General features: G+C 43.9%; 1 protein-coding gene across 4 annotated transcripts in view; it reads left to right on the forward strand.

Moving 5' to 3' along the window:
• The first annotated feature begins 1,731 nt into the window (after positions 1–1,731).
• The window catches only part of TMC5 (transmembrane channel like 5), a 40,667-nt gene continuing 20,885 nt past the window's right edge, over positions 1,732–21,513 (forward strand). For 2 of the 4 annotated variants that reach the window (XM_061208350.1, XM_061208352.1), the window contains exons 1-9: positions 1,732–2,573; positions 4,576–4,748; positions 7,846–7,935; positions 12,753–12,852; positions 14,989–15,076; positions 15,523–15,771; positions 17,941–18,092; positions 20,167–20,311; positions 21,205–21,360. In XM_061208350.1, coding sequence (XP_061064333.1) covers positions 1,789–2,573; positions 4,576–4,748; positions 7,846–7,935; positions 12,753–12,852; positions 14,989–15,076; positions 15,523–15,771; positions 17,941–18,092; positions 20,167–20,311; positions 21,205–21,360 — 1,938 coding nt within the window. In that variant the 5' untranslated portion in view covers positions 1,732–1,788. Of the gene's footprint in view, positions 2,574–4,575; positions 4,749–7,845; positions 7,936–10,878; positions 11,189–12,752; positions 12,853–14,988; positions 15,077–15,522; positions 15,772–17,940; positions 18,093–20,166; positions 20,312–21,204; positions 21,361–21,513 lie in introns of those variants that run through there. The other 2 variants (XM_061208351.1, XM_061208353.1) reach the window with 2 other exon arrangements.

The following is a 21,513-nucleotide window of genomic DNA, read 5'->3' on the forward strand; positions in this document are numbered from 1 at the left end:
GTTCTGTTCCCTGTTGGTACCACTCTCAGGCAGGCCTTCTCCCCTGGTGACCTCTGGCAGCTTCAGGCTTATAACTTCCTAACTCCAAGTCCAGCCAAAAGAGAGAACTTCTCTCTTTCAACATTTCTGACAAAACTCCCAGAATTGAGTCTCACTGGCTCCGACCCAATCACTGTGGCCAAGAAGCAAATAATTCTGATTGGGTCACACGTCTACACCTGGCTGACATGGATTGAGAGGAAAATGTTGCCACAAAAGAGAGAAGTGGATGTTGGGCAGGGACAAGATAATGAAAAACTGACTTCTGCTGTACTGAGAAATATGGAATTGAGTTGGCAAATAAACATTCTAAGGCTATAGGTCACGGCAGAAAGTTAATTCTTTAGCTCCGATTACTCAACAAAAAGTCTAACCCTTTTTGTTCACATAGAGATAAACCTGTAAACATTGGCTGAACTTGAAAAATGGTCTACTTCCTTCTTTCAAAAGCATTGCCATTTATCTGATCATGCTGGCTCAAACTGTGGAGCTATTTTTGTCTTTTCTTTTCCTTAGCTCTCACCCTTCCTATATCAGGTCAGTCCACTAATCCTATTAATTCTTTCTTTAAATTTTCTCCCCTACTTATTTTCTTTGCTGTTCTGACTGACACTACACCGGAAGTTCCAGGCTTATATTCTATCTCCAAAGCAACTTAGTGAAATAAGAGCACATCTTTCCCAGTTAGTCCGTCAAGGTCCTGGAAGACTGACTTGGGTTATGTGCCCATTCCTGAACCAAACACTGTGGCCAGGGGTATGGTGGACACTGATTGGCCAGACCTTGTCATGTGACCATCCTTGGAGTCAGGAATGCAATCGGCCTTGACCATGAGCAGATGCCCAGAGGAAAATCAGGGCATTGATGCCGAAAGAAGGCGAAACGGGTAAAAGGCAAGTAAAAACAACAGATGTCAGTTCACTTAGAAATGAAAACCCCATCACTTCTGATTTGAAAGTATGCTGTGTCTATAGATTACAGCTCATAGAACTCATAAAACCATATTTTCAAACTGGAAGGGATGGTAGTGCTTGTCTCCTTACCCAAGCCCTCTAGTTACCATTAACCATTCTTCCTTTGTGCGCTCATAGTAATTTATGCTTTGAACCCAAGAACAAGTGCAATCAAAGTGCTCAATAAGTCCTTGTTTCTTCCAATCTTTTGGTTCATTGCTCCCCTCCCCAGCAGAAGGTATTGGTCAGGATATAAGTTTGGCCAAAAGTATCAGATCCAAAAAACTGTGGTTTACACAAGATAATGGTTTATTTCTTTCTTTACATAAAAGCCCAAGCTGATACTGGGCACTGATCTGTGAAATCATCAACAACCCAGGCTGTTTAGCTGCTCTCCCTAGGGGGGGTGCTGCCTGTGTGTGCATGGCCAAGAAGCGCCCCATCATTTCCACAGCCCAGTTCATGGGAAGCGAGAAGACTGAGAAAGGGAGGAATACCCCTTCCCTTTAACAGCACAACCTGGAAGTTGTGTCTATCACTTCTGCTCACATCTCGTTGACCACTCTCATGGCTGTACCTAGATGCACAGGAGGCTGGGAAACATAGTCTTTATTTTGGGCAGCTGTGTCCCCATCTGTGAGAGAAAAAAGAACAGATACTGGAAAATAACCATCAATCTTTGCAGGGAAGAAAGGGAAAAAAAATCTGACCTTTCCTTCCTTTTTGTTTTTCAGATAAAGAAGGAGATCCCTGAATAACTGCAGAGGCAGGAACATTTTAATACTCCAGGGTAAACATGTCTGCCTACAGGAATAATGCTTATGAGGAGGATCCAGATTACCCTGACTATTATGGGTCTCAGAACCAGACTCGGGGGTATTTGAAAACTCAGGATTATCCAGATTCACCAGGTCCTCTGAACAACTCAGATGACCCCAGCACCAGGAGCAACCCATACTCTGCACACTCCAGAACAAGTCCAGACTATCCTGGGTCTCTAGCAGAACCAGATTATCCTGGATCTTGGAGTAATCCAGACTACCCTGGCACCAGGAGCAATCCATACTCTGCAGGGTCCAGAAGTCCAGACAATCCCAAATCTTTGGCAGAGCCAGATTATATTGGATCTTGGAGCAATCCATATCACCCAGGCTCATCCAGAGAGCCAGACTACTTTGAATCTCAACGAAATCCTGATTTTGCAGGTTCCAAAGGCAATGGAAACTATGCAGGCTCCAGAACAAATCCAGATTATCTCGACTCCTTGGGAGAACCAGACTACGCTGGAGCTCAGGGAAACTCTAACTATTCTGGCCCCAGAGCCAATTCCAACCATCCAGACTCCAGAAGGAATCCAGAATATGCTGGTTCCAGAATCAATCCATACATAGACACTCTGGGAGAGCCTGATTATCCAGATGCTGAGAACCAATCTAACTCTCCAAACTTTTTTGGGGAACCAGACTATCCTGGAGCTGAGGACTATCGGAATTCTACAAAGTTCTGGGGGGACCCTGATTACCCAGGTGCTGAGAATGATCATGATTATGGCTCTTCAGAGAACCCGGAAATGACCAGGGAGTAAGTGCCAGAATCTCCCTCCACTGGGGATGGAAGATGAAGCCTAGATCATTAAGTCAATTGAACTTGGTTGGCGATGTTTGGGATAAGGACGCGTATGATTATTTCCATGACATGAATTTATGGTGAAACTTTATATATACCTGTATACCGCACCTGGTCCTTGGACTCTCAGCCTGAGGCTTCAAGCCCTTACCTGAACATAATCTTTCCTCACTTCTTGCTCAAATAACATCCTTCCCAGTCTCCTATCTCTTCCTGTCTAATCCCTGCAAGACATTTAAATCCCCACTTGTTTTGACACTGCTACTTCGCCAATGAGGTTAGGGTTAAGATGATAGTTATGAACCCAAACATTGTAACCAGAATTATATCAACAGGAAGGCATTTTAATCAAGAAAGTCTTTTGAAGATCTAACTCCATGAAATCCGTTCAACTCCTCAATTTTTTTATACAAGATGATTGAGCCACTCCTGATTTTTTTCCACTTTCATCTTTATTTTACTGAAATTATTGTCAGAATTGATCACTTTTCATGTTTAGAGTAGATTTGGCTCGTTGATCTTCTGCATTGTTGTTTTCATCAAGTTTTATTGATTAGTTTTCGCCGTGGTTGGTATTCCTCTAAGGAGGTGTTTTTTTTTTTTTTAAGTCCAATTTTTCCTGGTTCAGATTTGATAGATCTAAATTTCGTCAAAAAGATTTTAATCTTCCATCAATTTTGGTCATTGACAAATTTTACTAGGTACAGTTTGGGTCATTGAGTGTTAGTCTTGGGTGACAGTTTTGCCAAACTTCGTTTTTCCTGGGTTAAGTTTCTTAATGTTCATGTTGCCAACAAGATGTGATTCTTTATTTATTTTTCAGGTTATTCTTAACCTATAACAAATTTACCATGTGAAATTTCAACCAATACAAGTTTTATTTTGTATGTACTATTTCTACTCGTAATATTTATGAATTCAACAAAGACTAATGGCTTTTATTTACCTCTAGGAACAAGGATATGGGATTTGGGTGCACAGTGAGGTCAAATGCCTACAGGAATAATGCTAAATACAACCTGAATAGGTGGCTTAATAGGACCAGGTCAAAATGTCCTCCTTGGTCTTATCCCCCACTGCCTGGCTCATCATTAAAAATATACCTTTGACCTTGTCACTCCCTTGTTTCTCATCTTCCATTGTTCTTCATAACCTTTGGGAGAAAGACTACACCACTTCACTTGTGAGAACATTTAAGCATGAGGATGCACTGAGCTAATGTAAGATGCCAGCCAAAGCCCAGCCTGACTGACCTCCTCCCACCTCTGCTATCCTCTCCCTACCTGAACCCTGTACTCTAGGTCAGTGGTTCTTGACCTTGGCTGATGCTTAGAATTATCTGATTACCTGGGGAGACTTAAAAATCATACAAATGCCTGGGCCCAACTTTCAGAGATTCTATTTAGTTGTCTGGGGTGAGGCCTGGGAATAGGTATATACACAAAATTGAGAATCATTGCTCCAGGTTAATTGATTTTCATAGCATTCCTTTTATATATTCAACACTTTCTGGTCTCACATGTTTATATGTGCTGTTCTTCATCCTTGGAATGCCCTCCTCCTAACTATGCATTAATTTATCCTTCCAATCCCAGCTCAGATGTCTCTTTTCCATGTAGATTTCCCTTCAGACTCCCAACCCAAATTCTCTTCTCTTTCCTCTGAACTCCTTGAGCCTGTCTTCTTATATTCATCAGTTGCTACTTGTATTATAATTGCTTATGGCTGTGGTTAATAAGCTCGGCCAGACTGTATTGAGAGTTCCTTGAGGGTAGACAACCCATGTCTTTAACTTCGTGTTCTCACCCCATTGCCCATGCCTAACACATGGTTGGCATTCAGTCAGCGTTTGTGGGATGAATGAATTGATGGATGGATGGATGGATGCATGGATGGATGGATGACTATCCTTACTATGCTATTGGATGACTATTGATCCATCATTTTGGGATTTCAGAATGCTCAGCAGAGAATCTTCAATCCAGCCCTCATTTCACCGTGAGGGTGAAGACCCCTTGGGCATCCTTGGGAGAAAGGATGGAGATTATCCTGAAAGCATTGAAATGAAATCCAGGGAGATGGCAAATCCGTACAGCCCCTCTGTGCCAGGTGCTCCTGGCAATGGCTATGGTAAGCATTTGTTAAGAAGAGAATCATATTGGGAAGAAAGTAAAATTCAGTGGGCTTGGGACCAATCATTAAAGATCAGCAAGAGAAGAATTGGTTTATCCCTCCTTCTTCAAACACCCACCTTACAAGGGTTGAACATTCAGGGTCTAGAGAAGACAAGCAGTGTCATCAATTATCAAAGCAGGTTGGGCAGGGGTTGTGCCTGTGTGAGGTGACTGAAGGTCAGGTTCAGCCCATCGCCGTGATGTGGGAAGATGGGCTTAGTGTGGCCAGATCCTCAGATTTTTCTAAAGAAGCCAGAAATCTGGGTTTTTACATGCTCCAAAATAATTTTTTGAATAAATAAATAAAATCCCTGAGCTGGGCAAACAAAACCACTGGTGGACTAGATTCAGTTTGTGTGGCTGCCAGTGTCCAGCTTTAGGTCAGCACATCCTGAAGGTGTTCAGATGGTCAGCACTTGTATCTTTGGAACCTACTGGGGGCACAGGGACTTAGAAGTAGCTCTGTCCTCACGGTTCATAAAGCCTAAGTTAGTAGGTGACACCAGCACATCAAGACTAAAGAAAATTAGCAAACAGACTGACAATACGTGAAAAATCACGTCATTCTCAGAATCTGCTGTGTGTGAAGGTTTAGCTCTAGGAGGTAAAGGAGATTCTACCAGTTCTCATCTTCCGGAAGAAAAAAGGGACTTGTTGTCTGATAGAAGAAGCCAGCTCATGGCACAAGTCAATGTTACAGGAATTCAGAGCCCGTGAGAGCTGGAAAAAGGAGTGTTCAGTCATGAACAGAGTGAGGGACCCAAGTGTTGGTTGGTGCAGATGGAGAACTGCTCAGCCCTGAGGCGGTGGGTGGGGAAGGGATTGAAGAAGGCAGGGAGGAGGAGGTGGGATGCATTGTCACGCACTAAGGAAAAACGCGGACTCTTACACATTTGCATAGAGAACATTCACTTGGGCTATTCCGAACCTTTATGCCAGGCATTCTCAGTGGGGCATATCAATCCCAAGGGGCGAAAATTTATTGAAAGGCCAGAAAAAAACCTTCCTCTTTTTATGTATAAAGCAGATATGCATACAGTATATGTATATAGTTATATGTATATCTGTGGTATTAAAATATCATGGGGGAGGGCAATAAGGAAGAAATGTCTAAAAAGACTACTTAGGTGGCCAGTAATGAAAAAAAAAGATTCAGAAACACTGCCCCACCCCAATGCAAGCAGAGCTAATAACGCCCAGCAGGTTTTGAGTGTTTCCCATGCCCTGGAGACCCTGCCAAGCACTTTACTTTTACAGTCTTCTTTCATCTGCGGCCACCTTTCAGACAGACACTACAGCTCTCCACGTTACAGAGGGGAAAACTGAGGCTCAGAGAGAAACGTGCCCAAGGTCACCCAGCTACTAAATCAAAAGAGCCAGTATCAGAATCTAGTCTCTCTGACCCCGCATTACTTCTGGGTAGGATCAGGGCAAATGCGGATTCCTGACCAACAAGCTCCATAGAACACTGGAATTAGAAAGCTATTTTTAAAAGTGGTCACATAAAGTGTGGCTTCCTTCTCTGGGCTCCTTTTAGGACCAAGGTCGTTGTGCCGGCATTCACTTGTCCAGTGCTATGCCATCCTGTTAGACTATGCACTCCTTAAGGAGAACCCATTTCATCCATGTATCCTCCAAGGCTCTATGTGATTTTCCTAGTGCCTAGCATACAGCTGGTGCTTGAGCAATGCTAACTGAATTAATAGCAACAACTGTAAGGGATGTATCAGTTGGCTATTGCCACAGGAATGCTTCATAACAAACAACTCCAAAACCCAATGTTGTACAATAAACATCATTTATTTCTCACCCACACATCTGTGGGTTTGCTTGGAGTTTGACTGAACCAGGCTGGGTTTGGCTGTGCCTGATTTGAGGTCACAGATTCTATTTAGGTCTAGTGTCCTTCTTGACCCAGTGAGCTAACCTGGGCCATTTTCTTCCCATGGCATAAGCTGGAAGCAGAAACATACGATGTCTCTGAGTCCTTGACTTGGAACTAGCAAAATGTCACTTCTACCGTGTTCCACTGGTTAAAGCAAGTCACGTGAGCAAGCCCAACTTCAATGGAGGTTTCCAAGGTGGAGGAAGTGTAATATTTGCTGAAAAACAATTAATTTACCACGATAGTTAATATATATTAAGAATTTGCTATGTTCCAGGATTATTTTAAGCACTTTACATGTATTAACTGATTCAATGTCCCCAACAATCCCATGCAAAGGTCTTATTATTATCCCTGATTTACAGACTCTGAAGCTCAGAGACATTAAGTAACATGCCAGAGAGCATGCAGCTAGTAAGCAGCAAAGCCAAGAACTGATCCTTGGCAAGAAGTTCCAGAACCTCCTGCAGTATAATTTTGTACATCTCCATCAAAATGTGCTCCATTTTCTCTGTTGAGGAGTTTAGCCTTCATTGTTTACCATGAGTTGAATAAAAATATATTGAAATGTGACACTGTCATGTAGATGCTGAAAGTGGACTCTGTCTCTAAGAAAATCATGCCAAATTTCAAATTTATTCAGGTGTCATCATAAAATGCTAGAACTAGAAGGAAGCTTTGTAATCACCTAGACAAGCTTTTTTTTTTTTTACTCAATTTTTAGAAGACTTATTTTTTTTACAGAAGTTTTAGGTTCACTGTAAAATTGAGGGAAAGGTAACAGAGATTTCCCACATATCCCTTGCCCCACATGTGCACGGCCTCCCCCGTTATGAGTCCCCCACCAGAGTGGGACATTTGTTACAATTGAACCTACATTAACACATCCTTATCACCCAAAGTCCATAGTTTACATTAGGGTTCACCTTGGGTTGTACCTTCTATGTGTTTGGACAAATATATAATGACATGGAGCTACCATTATGGTATCACACAGAGTATTTTCACGGTCCTAAAACCCTCTGAGCTCCATCTATTCACCCCTCCCCTTCCAGACAAGTATTTTTCGAACTCTGATTTGTGACCCATTAACAAGTCTTACTGACCACTGTGTGCTCAGTAACACCTAGTGTGGTGGGATTAATTGTCTCTTGTCTCTTCATTCCAGTGAACCCTGCTTATGTGGGTGACAATGGCCTCAGCCAAGCTTATGGAGACCCACCCTTGTCTGGACATGATTGGCACACGTCACCCCAAGGTAAGGCTTAAATGGACAGTGGCCCAAAATATCAACCCTAAAGAAGGAATGTGTTCAAGGCAATGCAGACAGTGCCATTTCCTCTTGGCCTCTGGTGTGGTAACTGATAGAGTACTTCCTTAATTTATCATAATGGGGTTTTCTTTTAAACATGCAATTTTTTCTCTTTTGGATATCAGGGTGTCTTCACTAGGACTCTTCTGGTTGCAAGTGACAGAAACCCAACTCACCCAGGCCCAAGGCTTGTGTGGTGGGAAGGATATGGGGAAACAAAGAATTGAAGGTAGAATTACCTTCCAGCACCTAGGACAGTGCCTGGCACATAGTAGGTGCTCAGAGATATTTGTTGTATGAGTTACAGGAACCAGGGCCTCTGAGTCTGAAGCCAGGGGCTCAGGGCCACCTGGATTCTTTTTCGCCATCTATTTCTCATCTTTGCTTGACGCAGCTTCTCTTTAAGCTTCACCTCATTCATCTCAACCAGTCAGGCTTTCCCTGCAGGCCAGGGAGTATGACAGCAGCAGGCCTAGACACACACACACAGCTCAGCAATGTCATGGAAAGTCTTCCTTTCTTTCTAGGCCTGTCAGTCAGTGCTGAGGAGACTCTCTCCAGCCCCATTTGGGACACATGCCTACACATAAACCAATCATTTTTACATAGGAAAGAAGGCTGGGTCACATGTCCATCCCGTGGCTAATATATGTATTGGTGAGGTGGCAGTGCCTTGGGCCAAATTTTTCTAATAATCATAGAATTATTATGACAGTGGAGGGTAGGAGTAATCAGATTGGAGAAGGCTTTGAAATCAGTTAGGAAGCTCTATAAGGATCACTGTGTGCTGTGATGATGGTCTGATCAGAGGCAGAGGCTGAGAAATAAAAAAGCATTAGAGGAGAGAGGCCAGGGAATACTGGAAGTTAAAGGCAAACCTGTGAAAAACGAGGAATAAACCGAAGACGCCCTCTAAGTAACAACGCAAGTTGCGGGGCCCCATGACTTAAAACCATCCCTCACCTTCTGACTCCCTAGCGTGGATGATATCCTGTAGCCTCATTCTTTAAGAGCCTCATCAAGGAGGCCTGTATCTTTCAAGGGGTAGGTGTCGCTACTTGGGAGAGAAAACCATGGGGATATAAACGGTCATGCTCTCCATTTGGTTCCCACAAGAGCAGGGAATGGCTTTAACTACTGGGGAAAAGAAATGCCTTTAAACCTCCTAAGATGCTCTCTCTGGCCAGCATGAAGATTAGGGCCTCTGGGTGGAAGAGGAGTCCCCAGGAAGCAGAGAGAAGTAAAGAAATAGAGGACCCAGAGATGAACCTGGCTTTCTTCACCATTTTGCTTTGCACTAGTTCTGATTCTCAAATCATTTATAACTAATTGGTGGACAGTCTCCTGATAGAGTGTCACTTTGATGGATCATGCCCGCATTTGGAAGTACCTGGCACATAGTAGGTACTCATAAATATTCATTCATTTATGAATGAATGAATGAATGAGTGATACATCAGCATCTTGTTACAGGAGAGGAGCAGGGTGAAATGATTAAAAGGCCCTGCTTTGGGACCAGACAGACCTGGGTTTGATCGCTAGCTCTGCTACTTGCTGGTTTTGTGACCTTAGGCAAATTACCTTTTGGGGCCTCAGTTTTCTTATAAAATGGGGTTTATTATAGTACTTATTTCGTAGGGTGATTGTGGAAATTAAATAATATACTCTATTTAAAGTAGTTGGCCTGCAGTAACGGCAGGTATTGTTACTGGTAATTATTGTTGGTGTGGGGAGAAGAGGTAGAGATCTAGTCCAATCCTGCCATTTAATGAGAGTGTGATGAGGAAGGGGGTCAGTTCATTCCTCTGCACCTCAATTTCTCCAACTATTAAATAAACAGCTTGGCCAAGGTGATTTCCAGATCAGGTCTATTGGGTAGGAATTGCGTCCAGGTGCCCAGCACTGAAACAGGACAGTGGTTTAGCAATAAAGGGATTTATTTTCCTCTTGTAACAAGAAGTATGCAAGGAGGCAGTCCAAAGTTTATATGGCACCTCTGCCCGTGATGATCTCAAGGCCTAAGGCTCCTTCTAAAACTTCTTTTTCCACCATCCTTAGAGGGTGAACATTTAACCTCTTGTTTTCAAAATGGCAGCCTCTGGTCAGGAAGAAGGCGAAATGGTGAAGCGATAAAGGTGAAATCAGGCAAAGTGTCACATTTTAAAGAGCATTCCTGGAGGCCACAATCTTATTGGCTAAAATGGGGTCACAGGTCCACCCTTGGCTGCAAAGGAGACACCCTTTGCCACAAAGGAGACACCCTTTGCCACAAAGGAGACACCCTTTGCCACAAAGGATGCTGGGAGAGTTTTAACTGAGCACAGTGCCTGCACAGGAAAGGAGGCTTCTGCTGGTATGAGAAAAAGGAGAATGGCTATTGGGAAGCAGACAGACAGCAGGGTGGGCCACCCAAGACAGTCAGGAGATAGTAATTGTTTCACTATAAACCCATCTGGATTTACATAGGCACATAAAACTATAAATATAAAACATGAGTTTTAGACCAGAGACACCAAATTAAAAAGAAAATCTTGCCCTTTCATTATGAGTCATTTAGAAGAATCTCTGCCTTCTGTTTCTAGAATCCCAGTGTCTTCAATAAAGAATTCTGTTTCCGGTCTCTTACCTAGCTACTGCGACAGAAGTCTCTGCAGAAAAACCACACGTCTTCACGAGGAGACCCCTCCGGTGTAGATGTGGGGAACTGTGCTATGATTTGTGTGGGGCTAGCTTTGTCCATCTCATCCTGGCATTAAAAACTGTGAATGGGGCGGCTCTCTGTGGCTGTCATCCCTTTTCCTGGAGGTTCCCAACAATGCCAGTGTGATTGCTGTATGAGGTCTTGGGAAGCCCACCCTGGTGGAGAGTAAGGCTTGGAGGAAGCCAGAGATGCTGTCTGGTGACCAAGTGAATGAAATCATCGTTGAGGTTGAGAATGTCCCATCTGGGGTCCAAAGCCATCCATCTTCAAGTCAGATTGTTCCAGAAAAGACACTGGCGAACTCAAGCTTTAGTTTGGTCTCCTCCATTTCTGACATTGATGTGACAGACTCTCAGATTTTCAGCAATTGGAATGACAAAAAGGGCAAGCAGTTATTACGGTTTTCAACACCTGTGAATGAATCGTTTTCTCAGACCCTTCATAGCTCAGAAAGCATGGGCTTAGACACCCTTCGTACTTCATGTGAGAACCTCCAAGGTAGTGAGACCCTGGGGCAGAGGAGTTAGAACGGGAACAGCACCTTCCAAGTTGCCCACAGGGTTTTGGTTTTAAGACTTCGAGTAGGGTGGCGGTTTGGTAGATGACCTGAGGATGCTCAGGACAGCGGAAGGGGTCACTTTGAGAACGTCTGATACCAAAGAAGGAGTTTACCTTGATCAAGCTCATTTCATGTGCCCAGTGTTCTGCCTTTTTGTCATCCATCGAGTTTAGTTTTATTTACTTGCCACACTCCACACCCATGAGACAGGCATGCCTGCCATTTCCATTTGCTTGATGAAGATACTGAGGCTCAGGGAAATTAAATGATGTGGCAGATCTGGGATCAAATGCAGGTCTGCCTGATTCCCAAGCCTGACACCTTAACCACCGTCCTGTCCTGCTTTGGTCCTATCCCTCTCCACTCTGGATTTGGCAACAAGGGATGCCTCTTTTCTCAAGTCCGCCGTGAAACCAGGTTTTTTTCCTCTTCCCTCCTTCGCCTTTCTTCCTTTCTGTCTACTCCCACTTCCCTCTCAGGAGACACTCAAATTCCTCATCTTCAGCCGAGTGATTTGGTGGCCCTCTTCTGGGAACTCTCTCTCCACCTCAGCTATGTCACTGAAACGAGGAGTTCCGTGCAGCTCCCTAACAGGGCCAGGAGCCAGCCCGCTCCCGGTCACCGCCCCGGCGGGCCCCCAGCTGCCCCTCCACTGTTACTGGAGGGGGGGCAGCAGTGCCAGGCGTCACATGCGGACACAACACCACCCAGAGCGAGAAGGGTCTGCCTTTTCCTTGTTTCTTGAGTCTTGCTTTTTTGAGAGGGAAGAAACCTTTTCCAAGAAACTCCTCAGCAGACCACCCCTCACAGAACATTGGCCAACGTGTCACATGCCTGGGCCTGAACAGGTCACCTGCAAGGGGGCTGGGACCATCAAGATAGGTTTGGATTCACTGGGATCTGTCCCCTGTGCCTGGAGATGGTCCCACCCTGCAGAAGCCCAGGGCCATGGGAGAGACACGGCCGTAGATTTCTGAACCAGATTGGGATTCTGTCCAAAAGGAGAGCTGACTGCGGGATAGATGACCAACAGTATCTGCCACGCTGACCCAAAGTGGGAATTTGAGTTCTTGGGAGAGGAAGGGGAGTCCTCATCTTCCAGGGGGTGGAGGAGCACAAGACAACAGTCAAGAAAAGTCAAGAAGATGCTTGGGCCTGGAGTGCAGGGGGCAAGAGAAAGCCATGCGGGAAATTACAGAGGGAGGAGAGCCAGGCTGACCGAACATTCTGGGTCTCATCAGCTTTGGTGACTGTTCCTTGTCATGGGAAAAAGGAAAGCACTGAATTAGAATTGCGTGCAAACTATCATTTGCTTTGGCTTCGAGATTTCCCACGTGTACGTGCCGTCTTCTTGTTTTTATTTGTGACCTTTGGGATCACTGAGTACATATATTCTTCTTTCTTTGTGCTCTTATAAAAACATGCTCTATCTTCAGCACCATATTTTCAAATGCTATTATTCTGTTAAAGAAGAAAAAAATAAACTCCATTTTTTTTCTGCAGGACAAAAGTTAATCGCATCTCTGATACCCATGACATCTAGAGACAGAATTAAAGCCATCAGGAATCAGCCAAGGACCATGGAAGAGAAAAGGAACCTTAGGTATGGACCAAAAGCTTTTCTTCTTGCTCAGATTTCATGGAAACCTCAATCTTCTACTTTTGTCCCATGTTGGAAAGATAAGAAATAAATAAATGCAAGAGAAGAGACAATCTTCCTACCGAAGAATTCCACACAATCTGTGTTGGTTGCCTGGAGTGTGGGCTGTGCTTAGTGACCTGCTTCCTGAGAGCAGAGCATGGAAAGAGGGAAGTAGCTTCCCCGGGGTGAAGTCAGGCTAATACTACCAGGTGGTCAAGGTTAACATTCCCAGGGAAAGTCATGTGATCAGGAGTTCCCCTCTATGGTACTGTCTCCTAAAACCAGCAACCCTAGTCTAACCAGACAAAATAATCAGACAAACCCCAAACGAGGGACATTCTTCAAAATACCGGAGGAGTATTCCTCAAAACTGTCAAGGTCATCAAAAAGAAGGAAAGTCTGAGAAACGGTCACAGGCTAAAGTGTTCTAAAGAGACATGACAATTAATGCAATGTGGTTTCCTGCATGGGTCTTGGAGTAGAAAATGGGCACCTGTGGAAAAACTAGTAAAATCGGAATAGTCTGGAGTTTAGGTAAAAGTTAGATACCAGTGTTGGTTTCTTAGTTGTGACAGACCTACCATGGATATGTAAGATGTTAAAGGGGGGAAATGGTGAGTAGTAGATGGGAATTTTCTGTTCTCTTTTTGTAACTTCTCTGTAAATCTCAAACTACTGTTTAAAAAAAAAAAGGTGGGGGGGTGAGGGCAGGGAGTTCCCTGGTGGTCCAGTGGTTAGGACTCGGGCGCTTTCACTGCTTCGACCCAGGTTCAGTCCCTGGCCAGGGAGCTAAGATCCTGTAAGCCACAAGGCGCAGAGGCAGGGGAGCACAAAACCCAAACAAACAAAACCTCAGAAGCTTTCTAAGCCCAGGAATTCAAAAACAAGAGCGAGGGCTGTTTAAGCCTTCAGCCCTTCTTACATTTACCATTCCTCAGCCTTTTTCTTTTTCTTTTTGCAATTTGTAGCAGTTGGCAGAAACTAGTCGAGTAGATGCAATTGCTAATAAATAATTCAATGACGCAATTGTTCTGAGGTTCCGAGTCTGGCAGGGGAGATAGATTGGTCAACGAGTAACTTATAAATGACAGAAAGAAAATCAGGCCAAATCAAGGTGGAAGGAGATTGCAGGGGGAGGATTAGAAGGAGAGATATAGTTCCCTTGGGCAAAGCAGGGGGCATCTGTGAGCTGAGCCTTGGAAGATGGTGATGTGGTGGTGGACCTTTGGGGTGGACAAAAGAGAGCCAGAAAGGGGCCAGAGCAAAGGAGATGCCATGAGTTCATGGAGAAGTAAAGAGAAAACTGCGGCTGGATCTTTTTGAAAACACTCTTCCGTTTCAAACTCTGCATGGCCTCCTCTGTCACAGAGTGCGGACCTTGTATGGCCCGAAAGACTTTACAGCACGATTTTCAACCTGACATTTGAGTCTGGATCATTCTTTGTTGTGGGAGGCTGTCCTGTTCACTGTAGGGTGTATAGCAGCATCCCTGGTCTCTACCCACTAGATGTCAGTGCCCTTCCTACCCCCAGTTTGACAACCCCAAAAGTCTCCAGACTTACCCAAATGTCCCTTGGGGGCAAAATCTCCTAGGTTGAGAACCACTGACTTATAGGACCCCACCCACCTACCCACGGTTATCACTCATACCCTTCACCCTTCCCCCGCTCATTCCATTCCAGCTGTCTTGGCCTCCTTGGGGCTTTGCACTGGCTGTTCCCTATATTCACACACTCCCTTATCCATAGACTAACCCCTCTTCTCCTTCAAGACTTGGCGCAAACACTTTGCACTATTGAAATTGTACCACGGTCTTCACCCCAGCATTTCCCACCTCCTTACTCTGTTTTTCCTTTTTCTTTCCCATAGTACAACTCACCTTCTATTATCCTATATCATTTACCCACTTTATTTTTATATTTATTGTTTATTTTCTTTCTCTTCCAACTAGGATGTCTGCTCCATGAGCTGGGGAAATCCATCTCTACCTCACCACCTGGGACCATGCCTGGCACATCGCAGGCACTCAGGAAATATTTGGGGAATGAATGCAATACAACATTGGTGTCTCTCACTTTCTTCTGCCCTTTCCCGCAGGAAAATTGTTGACAAAGAGAAAAGTAAGCAGCCCCGTCGTATCCTGGAGCTCACCGGCTGTGCTCAGTGTCTGAATTCCATTTCATTGGTAAATCGGTCTTTACTGCGGTCAGTAAATGGGCACAGAGTAGGGTGAAACCAGGGAGGTGGGAGAGTAAGGATGAGAAAGGACCCCCGGGGAGGAGGAACCAAAGTTCAGGGCTATTTCCTTGAAAGACGTAGAAATTGGGTCAGTCTAGGTGTGGGGAAAACAGACAGGCATGGGAAGGTTTAAGAGGTCGCTGAGTTATCTGGGCAACTTAGCCACTGTGAGTGTCACCTTCAGTAGCAAACCTGGAAAGGTAATAAATAATAGCACTCACCTTAGAGGGTGGTCCTGCGGATTAAATGAGATAACGTTTGCAAATGCGTTTAGCGTGGCGCCTGGCGCATCGTACCGCTCTAGAAACAGTGGCCATTGTTGCTATTATGGAGCCTGCTCAGTAGATATTTTTTGAGCGATGGTCCAGCCGTGCACGTTGTATCTACCCGCAGGCATGCCGGAGATCCAAGAACAGTCTGTCAGAACTGTTCAGTTCCATCAGCCTGTGGCAGAAGACGCTCAAGGTCATCGGAGGCAAGTTCGGCACCAGCGTCCTCTCCTATTTCAACTTTCTGAGGTGGCTTTTGAAGTTCAACATTTTCTTGTTCATTGTGACCTTCAGCTTCATCATAATCCCTCAGTTAACCATGGCCGAGAAGAACCACCTCCGATTCACTGGACTGGAATTTTTAACCGGGGCTGTAAGTGCTCCATCCTCTGCCCGGAGTTCACACCTTGGAGACCCAGGGACAGGTCTGCCTGTTACCCTTCCAGGCCTCTCATTTTGCCTGGGAGTCAACTGATGGGGAAAGAGGGTGTTTAAAATGATTTCTTTTTTTCCCCCAAAGTAACATATACACAGCCTAGTAGAATTTCTGTCTCCTGAGGTGAACATGTTGTTAACAGTTTTTGTTGTCCAGAATCCTCTTCTCTGCACACAAATGGACACATTGTGCATGGACATATGCATCTTTTTTTTAACAAAAGATGAATTATTCCTATAGACTGCCTATGACTTGCTTTCTTCCACCTAATATGTAGTGGACATCTCATACTGGTGTTCACAGATCTACCTTTTCTTTCTACAAAATACAGTCCTCCTTAAGAAAAAAATTCCTAGTATAGAAGAGAGCAAACTAAGAGAAAGTTTATTTTACCCTCCTTCTTTTGTCTAACTCTCCAGTTTGGAGTGTACCTCTGTCCACCATTTTTCTTTCTATACAGTCATAGATACATAGGTAGGTAGATAGTTAAACTTTTTTTTTTTTAATAAAAGAAGATGAGATACTACAAATCTTGCTTTGCAACTTTTTTTTTTTTGCATTACTATGAATCTTGAGCATGGATATACATCCATATTATTCTTTTTATTAACAACCACAGTATATCTACCCAGCTCCCTACAGAAGCACATAGCCCCTGCCTTGTGAGTTTACCTTCTAGAAGAGATTTCTACCACTGAGATTCTGTGGATAGGCAAACTACAGCCCAAGAACCAAATCTGTATAGCCTGCAAAATAAGATTGCCTTCCACGTTTTTAAATGGTTGGAAAAAAATGAAAAGAAGGATAACATTTTGTGAAACATAAAATTTATATGAAATTCAAATTTCGGTGTCTTTTCGGTTAAGTTCTTTTGGAACACAGCCACAACCATTTGTTTCCGTGTCTGTGCTGCTTTCCTGCTACAATAGCAGAGGTGAGCGGTTATGGGCTGGCCAAGCCCAAGATATTTACTATCTAGCTCTTTACAGAAAGAGTTTGCCTACTCTTGTAGTAGAGCGTTCACAGTAAGGTTCCTCCATTCGTCTTTCTTTTTTCTTTTTCTGTTAACATTTTTTTTCCTTGGGATAGACACATTCAAATGGAATTATTGTGTCAACTTATCCTTCACTTTTTTCTCATTATTGTGTATATTTGTATATATGAAACGTTTTATTATGAAAAATTTCAAACATACAGGAAAATAAAGAGTAGTAAAATAAACACCCAAAGACCCACTACGCAGATTTTAAATTGCTACCATTTTCCCAAATTTGTTTTATCTTATTGTTTTTTGAAGTATTTTACAGTAAATCACAGACATCAGCTGAATTTCTTTAACATGCATCTCTGGACAATAAGGACATTTTCCTGCAGGCATATACATCATCACACCTGGCAATATTAAAAGTTAATATCATCTAAAATCCAGACCACATTCAAATTTTCCCAGTTGTCCGCCAAATGTCTTTCATAGCTTTTTGTTCAGACCAGGATCCAAGCAAAGACCACACTCTCTTTGCATTCAGTTGTTTTTCTCTGAAGTCTCTATTAATCTAGAATGATCTCCTCAGTCCCTTCCTCCTTTTTTCTTGACATGGGCTTATTGCAGAAACCAGGCCAGTTGTCATGCAGATTCCAATGTTCTACTTTCTGCAATTGTCAAATTGTTTCCTCCGGGTCTCTCTAATTTGTTCCTCTAGTTTATACAGACTCCTTATTTCCTGTAAATTGAAATTTAGACCTAAAGGCTTGATTTGTTTCGTTTTAAACCTGTTTGACCATAATACTTGATAGCGGACAGAGGCACATAATGGCTGGCTGTCCTGCTTTTAATCATGCTTGGCTTGGTCACCGGGTCCAGGTGGTGATCGCTGGGTCCCTCCATTGTAAAGTTATGTTGGTTTGAGGTTCCTTTCCACCTCTGAGAGCCTAGTGATACGATGTCTAGGTTCTCAGTGGCCTTGGGTGCCTCTTTCCTGGCAAACAAAATATCTACACTGACCAGTGCAGACTTCTTGCATACGGAACAGGTCAACTGTGCAGACCATAGTCATTCATTGTTTTCTCAAGAGATCCACCTGACCTGGGGTTTATTGTCCCTTTCAGGGTTATTTTAGGGACACAGTGATGTACTACGGCTTTTACACCAATACTACAACCCAGCATGGGAACAGCGGGACCTCCTACAACATGCAGCTGGCCTACATCTTCACAATCGGAGTGTGCTTGGTTGTCTGCTTTTTCAGTTTGCTCTTCAGGTATAGAATGTCTGCATTTTCTGATTCTAAGCTCTTTTTACATTTAGGCACAATTCAAGAGACTCAAAAGTTACTGGAGAAACAGTTTCTCTGCAATTTCAACTTTCTATTGCTGTCTGATCATTTCCTTGTCCTAGCACATAAAGTATAAGTTTGGATAGAGGAAGAGAAGTTCACGTGCTTTTAAAGAAATTTGTCAGTCTGAAAATAAGTATGCAATGACTCAAGTAGTTTTGTTTTTTTTTTTAAGAAGAAAGACTTTCTTTTATTTATTTATTTATTTATTTATGGCTGTGTTGGGTCTTCGTTTCTGTGCGAGGGGCTTTCTCTAGCTGCGGCGAGCGGGGGCCACTCTTCATCGCGGTGTGCGGGCCTCTCACTATCGCGGCCTCTCTTGTTGCGGAGCACAGGCTCCAGACGCGCAGGCTCAGTAATTGTGGCTCACGGGCCCAGTTGCTCCGCGGCATGTGGGATCTTCCCAGACCAGGGCTCGAACCCGTGTCCCCTGCATTGGCAGGCAGATTCTCAACCACTGTGCCACCAGGGAAGCCCCAACTCAAGTAGTTTTGACTGACCGTTGTCAATTGACAACTGTCAAAGAGGAGGTACAGATGCTCAATCTGTTAAACCTATTGTTTACTAGGTCTTTGAAACAAAGTACCACAGACTGGGGGGCTTAAACAACAAAAATTTTTCTTCTCAAATTCTGGAGGCTAGAAGTCCAAGTTCAAGGTGTCAGCAGGGTTGGTTTCTCCTGGGCCTCTCTCCTTGGCTTGCAGACAGCTGCCTTCTCACTGTGTCCTCATGTGATCTGCCCTTGGTGCATATCTGAGTCCTAATATCCCCTTCTTATAAGGGCACTAGCCATACTGGATTAGGGCTCACCTAAATGATCTCACTTTGACTTAATTACCTCTGTAAAGACCCTATCTCCAAATACAGTCAATTTCTCAGGTACTAGGGGTTAGGATGTCAACGTATTAATTTTTAGAGGATACAATTCATCCCATAACAACCTCACTGCCAGCACGATCATCCAAAATAAAACAAGATTCTGTTTTGTCCTATCAAACTAGGAAATGTTTCTGTTTCTTAAGCTGTTATTACTCAGTGGTGGCAAATTTTGGAAAGGTAGTGTCCATTTTACTCAGCATTTTTTACATGCCAGGCTTAGTGCTAAGTGCTTCCTGGGCCCAGTTTCACTGAATCCTACTGACATCTCCATGATAATAACAGCTGCCTTTATCGTGTGCTTACTGCCCTAAGGGCTACATTGACTCTTGTGGTGGGCTGAATAATGCTCCCCCTTTCAAAGAGGTCCATGTCCTAATCCCCAGAACCTGTGAATATGTTACCTTACCTGGCAAAAGGGATTTTTAAAATTTTTTTAAATTTTAGTTCTTAATTTTTTTATTATTTTGGCAAAAGGGATTTTGATTGATGAAATTAAGGATCTTAAAATGGGCTAATGTAATCCCAAAGTCCTTGAAAGTGGGAGGCAGGAGGGTCAAAGTCAGAGAGAAAGTGGAATATGCTACTCTTCTGGCTTTGAAGATGAAGGCGCCACAAGCCAGGGAATGTAGGCAGCCTCTAGATGCTGGAAAAAGGCAGGGAAACATATTCTCCCTTAAAGTCTCCAGAAGGAATACAACTCTGCCAATACCTTGATTTTAGACCCATTTTCTGATTTCTGACCTCCAGTAAGAATAAATAAGTGCTGTTTTAAGCCAGTAAGTTTGGGGCAATTTGTTATAGCAGAAACTAATACAACTCCCATAATAACTCTGTGAGGTGTGAACCATTATTCTCCCCATTATATAGAGGTGGAAGCTGAGGGTCAGAACAGTTAAAATGACAAAATCCCCCAGCTGGCAATCTAGGATTACAAAGTCAGATCCCAAAGCCAGCATTCCTGACTATTCTGTTTGCTGTTGCCCTGTTCCAGAAGAACTTGGGGCTAACTCTTCCATGTTGCCTTTCACCATTAATGATGGGACTCTTCTTTGTTATACTCCCTGCACCCCCAATGCCTGTCCTAATAACCTTTGGGTATTTTGGTTTCTGCCTTCCCTAGCATGGCCAGGTATTTCCGGAACAACTTCATTAACCCACACATTTACTCCAGAAGGATTGCTAAACTCATCTTTTGCTGGGATTTCACCGTCACTCATGAAAGCGCTGTAAAGCTGAAACAGAAGAATCTGAGCACTGAGATAAGGGTAAGGCAAGCTAGCTTTACACCCCTTCCCATGGCCAGTCCTCTTTCCTCCTTCAATATGTCTGTAACTTTTCTTAAAGTAATAATGAATTTTTTTTTTATTCTCCATGATATTGGCAAAAAAACCCTAAAACTATTTTAAATGCCCAGGGCCGGTGATGGTGTAGGGAAATGGACATTTTCACACAACGTGGTGGCTTTGTTATTGATATAAGCTTGCCGGAGGGCAGTTTAACAATTTATAACAAAGGTCTAAATGTAAATACTTCTCGACCTCACAGTTCCAGGTTTAAATTTTTATCCAGTGGTTTTCAACGCGGGGTGGTTTTGCCCTGGGGACACAGGGCAATGTCTGGAGGCTTTTTTGGTTGTTGCAGCCGGGGAGTGTGTAGTCCTGGCACCTCGTGGGTAGAGGCCAGGGATGCCGCTCAACATTCTGTAGTGCACAGGACAGACCCCCTGTCACAGAATTATCAAACTCTGAATGACAATAGAGCTAAGGTTGACAAACCCCGGTCTATAGAAAAAAATATCAAAAAAAAAAAAAAAGAGCAAGCAGAATTTATAAACGAAGGGGCTTTGACAAGAGGGTTCCCTGGTGTAGACACACAGCCTTATTCTTCAAGGAGGTTCTATGGCCTCAATGTATTTTCCCAAGATCATGGTCCCAATCTGTTTCTCTGAGAGGGAAGATGTAGTTAATGAAATGATGGGGGTCTTGCCCATTAGAGATTTTCCCACAGGTCTCCTAATCCAAGTTCATTGTGCACTTTCCCCCTCTTTCCTGTGGATCTGGGGTTGGTTTGTGTCACTAGGGGCAGCAAGACCTGGGGGGGAATCTTTGCTGACAGTGGAGGGGGTCTGCGGGTGAACTTGATTTCCTTGTGTTTACAGGAGAACCTGTCAGAAATCCGTCAGGAGAAAGTCAAGTTAACACTCAATCAGCGGTTGATTCGCTTCGCTGCCCACCTGGCAGCCTGGGTTGTCTCTACTGGAGTGGGCATTGCCTGCTGTACAGCCGTTTATTACCTGGCTGAGAACAACTCAGAGGTAACCAGAGAGGCAGGAACTCCAGGGTCCAGAGCACAGAGAAGCAGGTGAAGGGATGGGATGCAGGAGGGGGAGGGGAGGGGAGAGCCCACCACTCAAACTGGGGTCGTGGCCAGCAGCATCGGCACCAGCGGGAAGTTTGCTAAAAAATGC

Source organism: Eubalaena glacialis, chromosome 13 (assembly GCF_028564815.1).
Source record: "Eubalaena glacialis isolate mEubGla1 chromosome 13, mEubGla1.1.hap2.+ XY, whole genome shotgun sequence".
Classification (NCBI taxonomy): Eukaryota; Metazoa; Chordata; class Mammalia; order Artiodactyla; family Balaenidae; genus Eubalaena; species Eubalaena glacialis.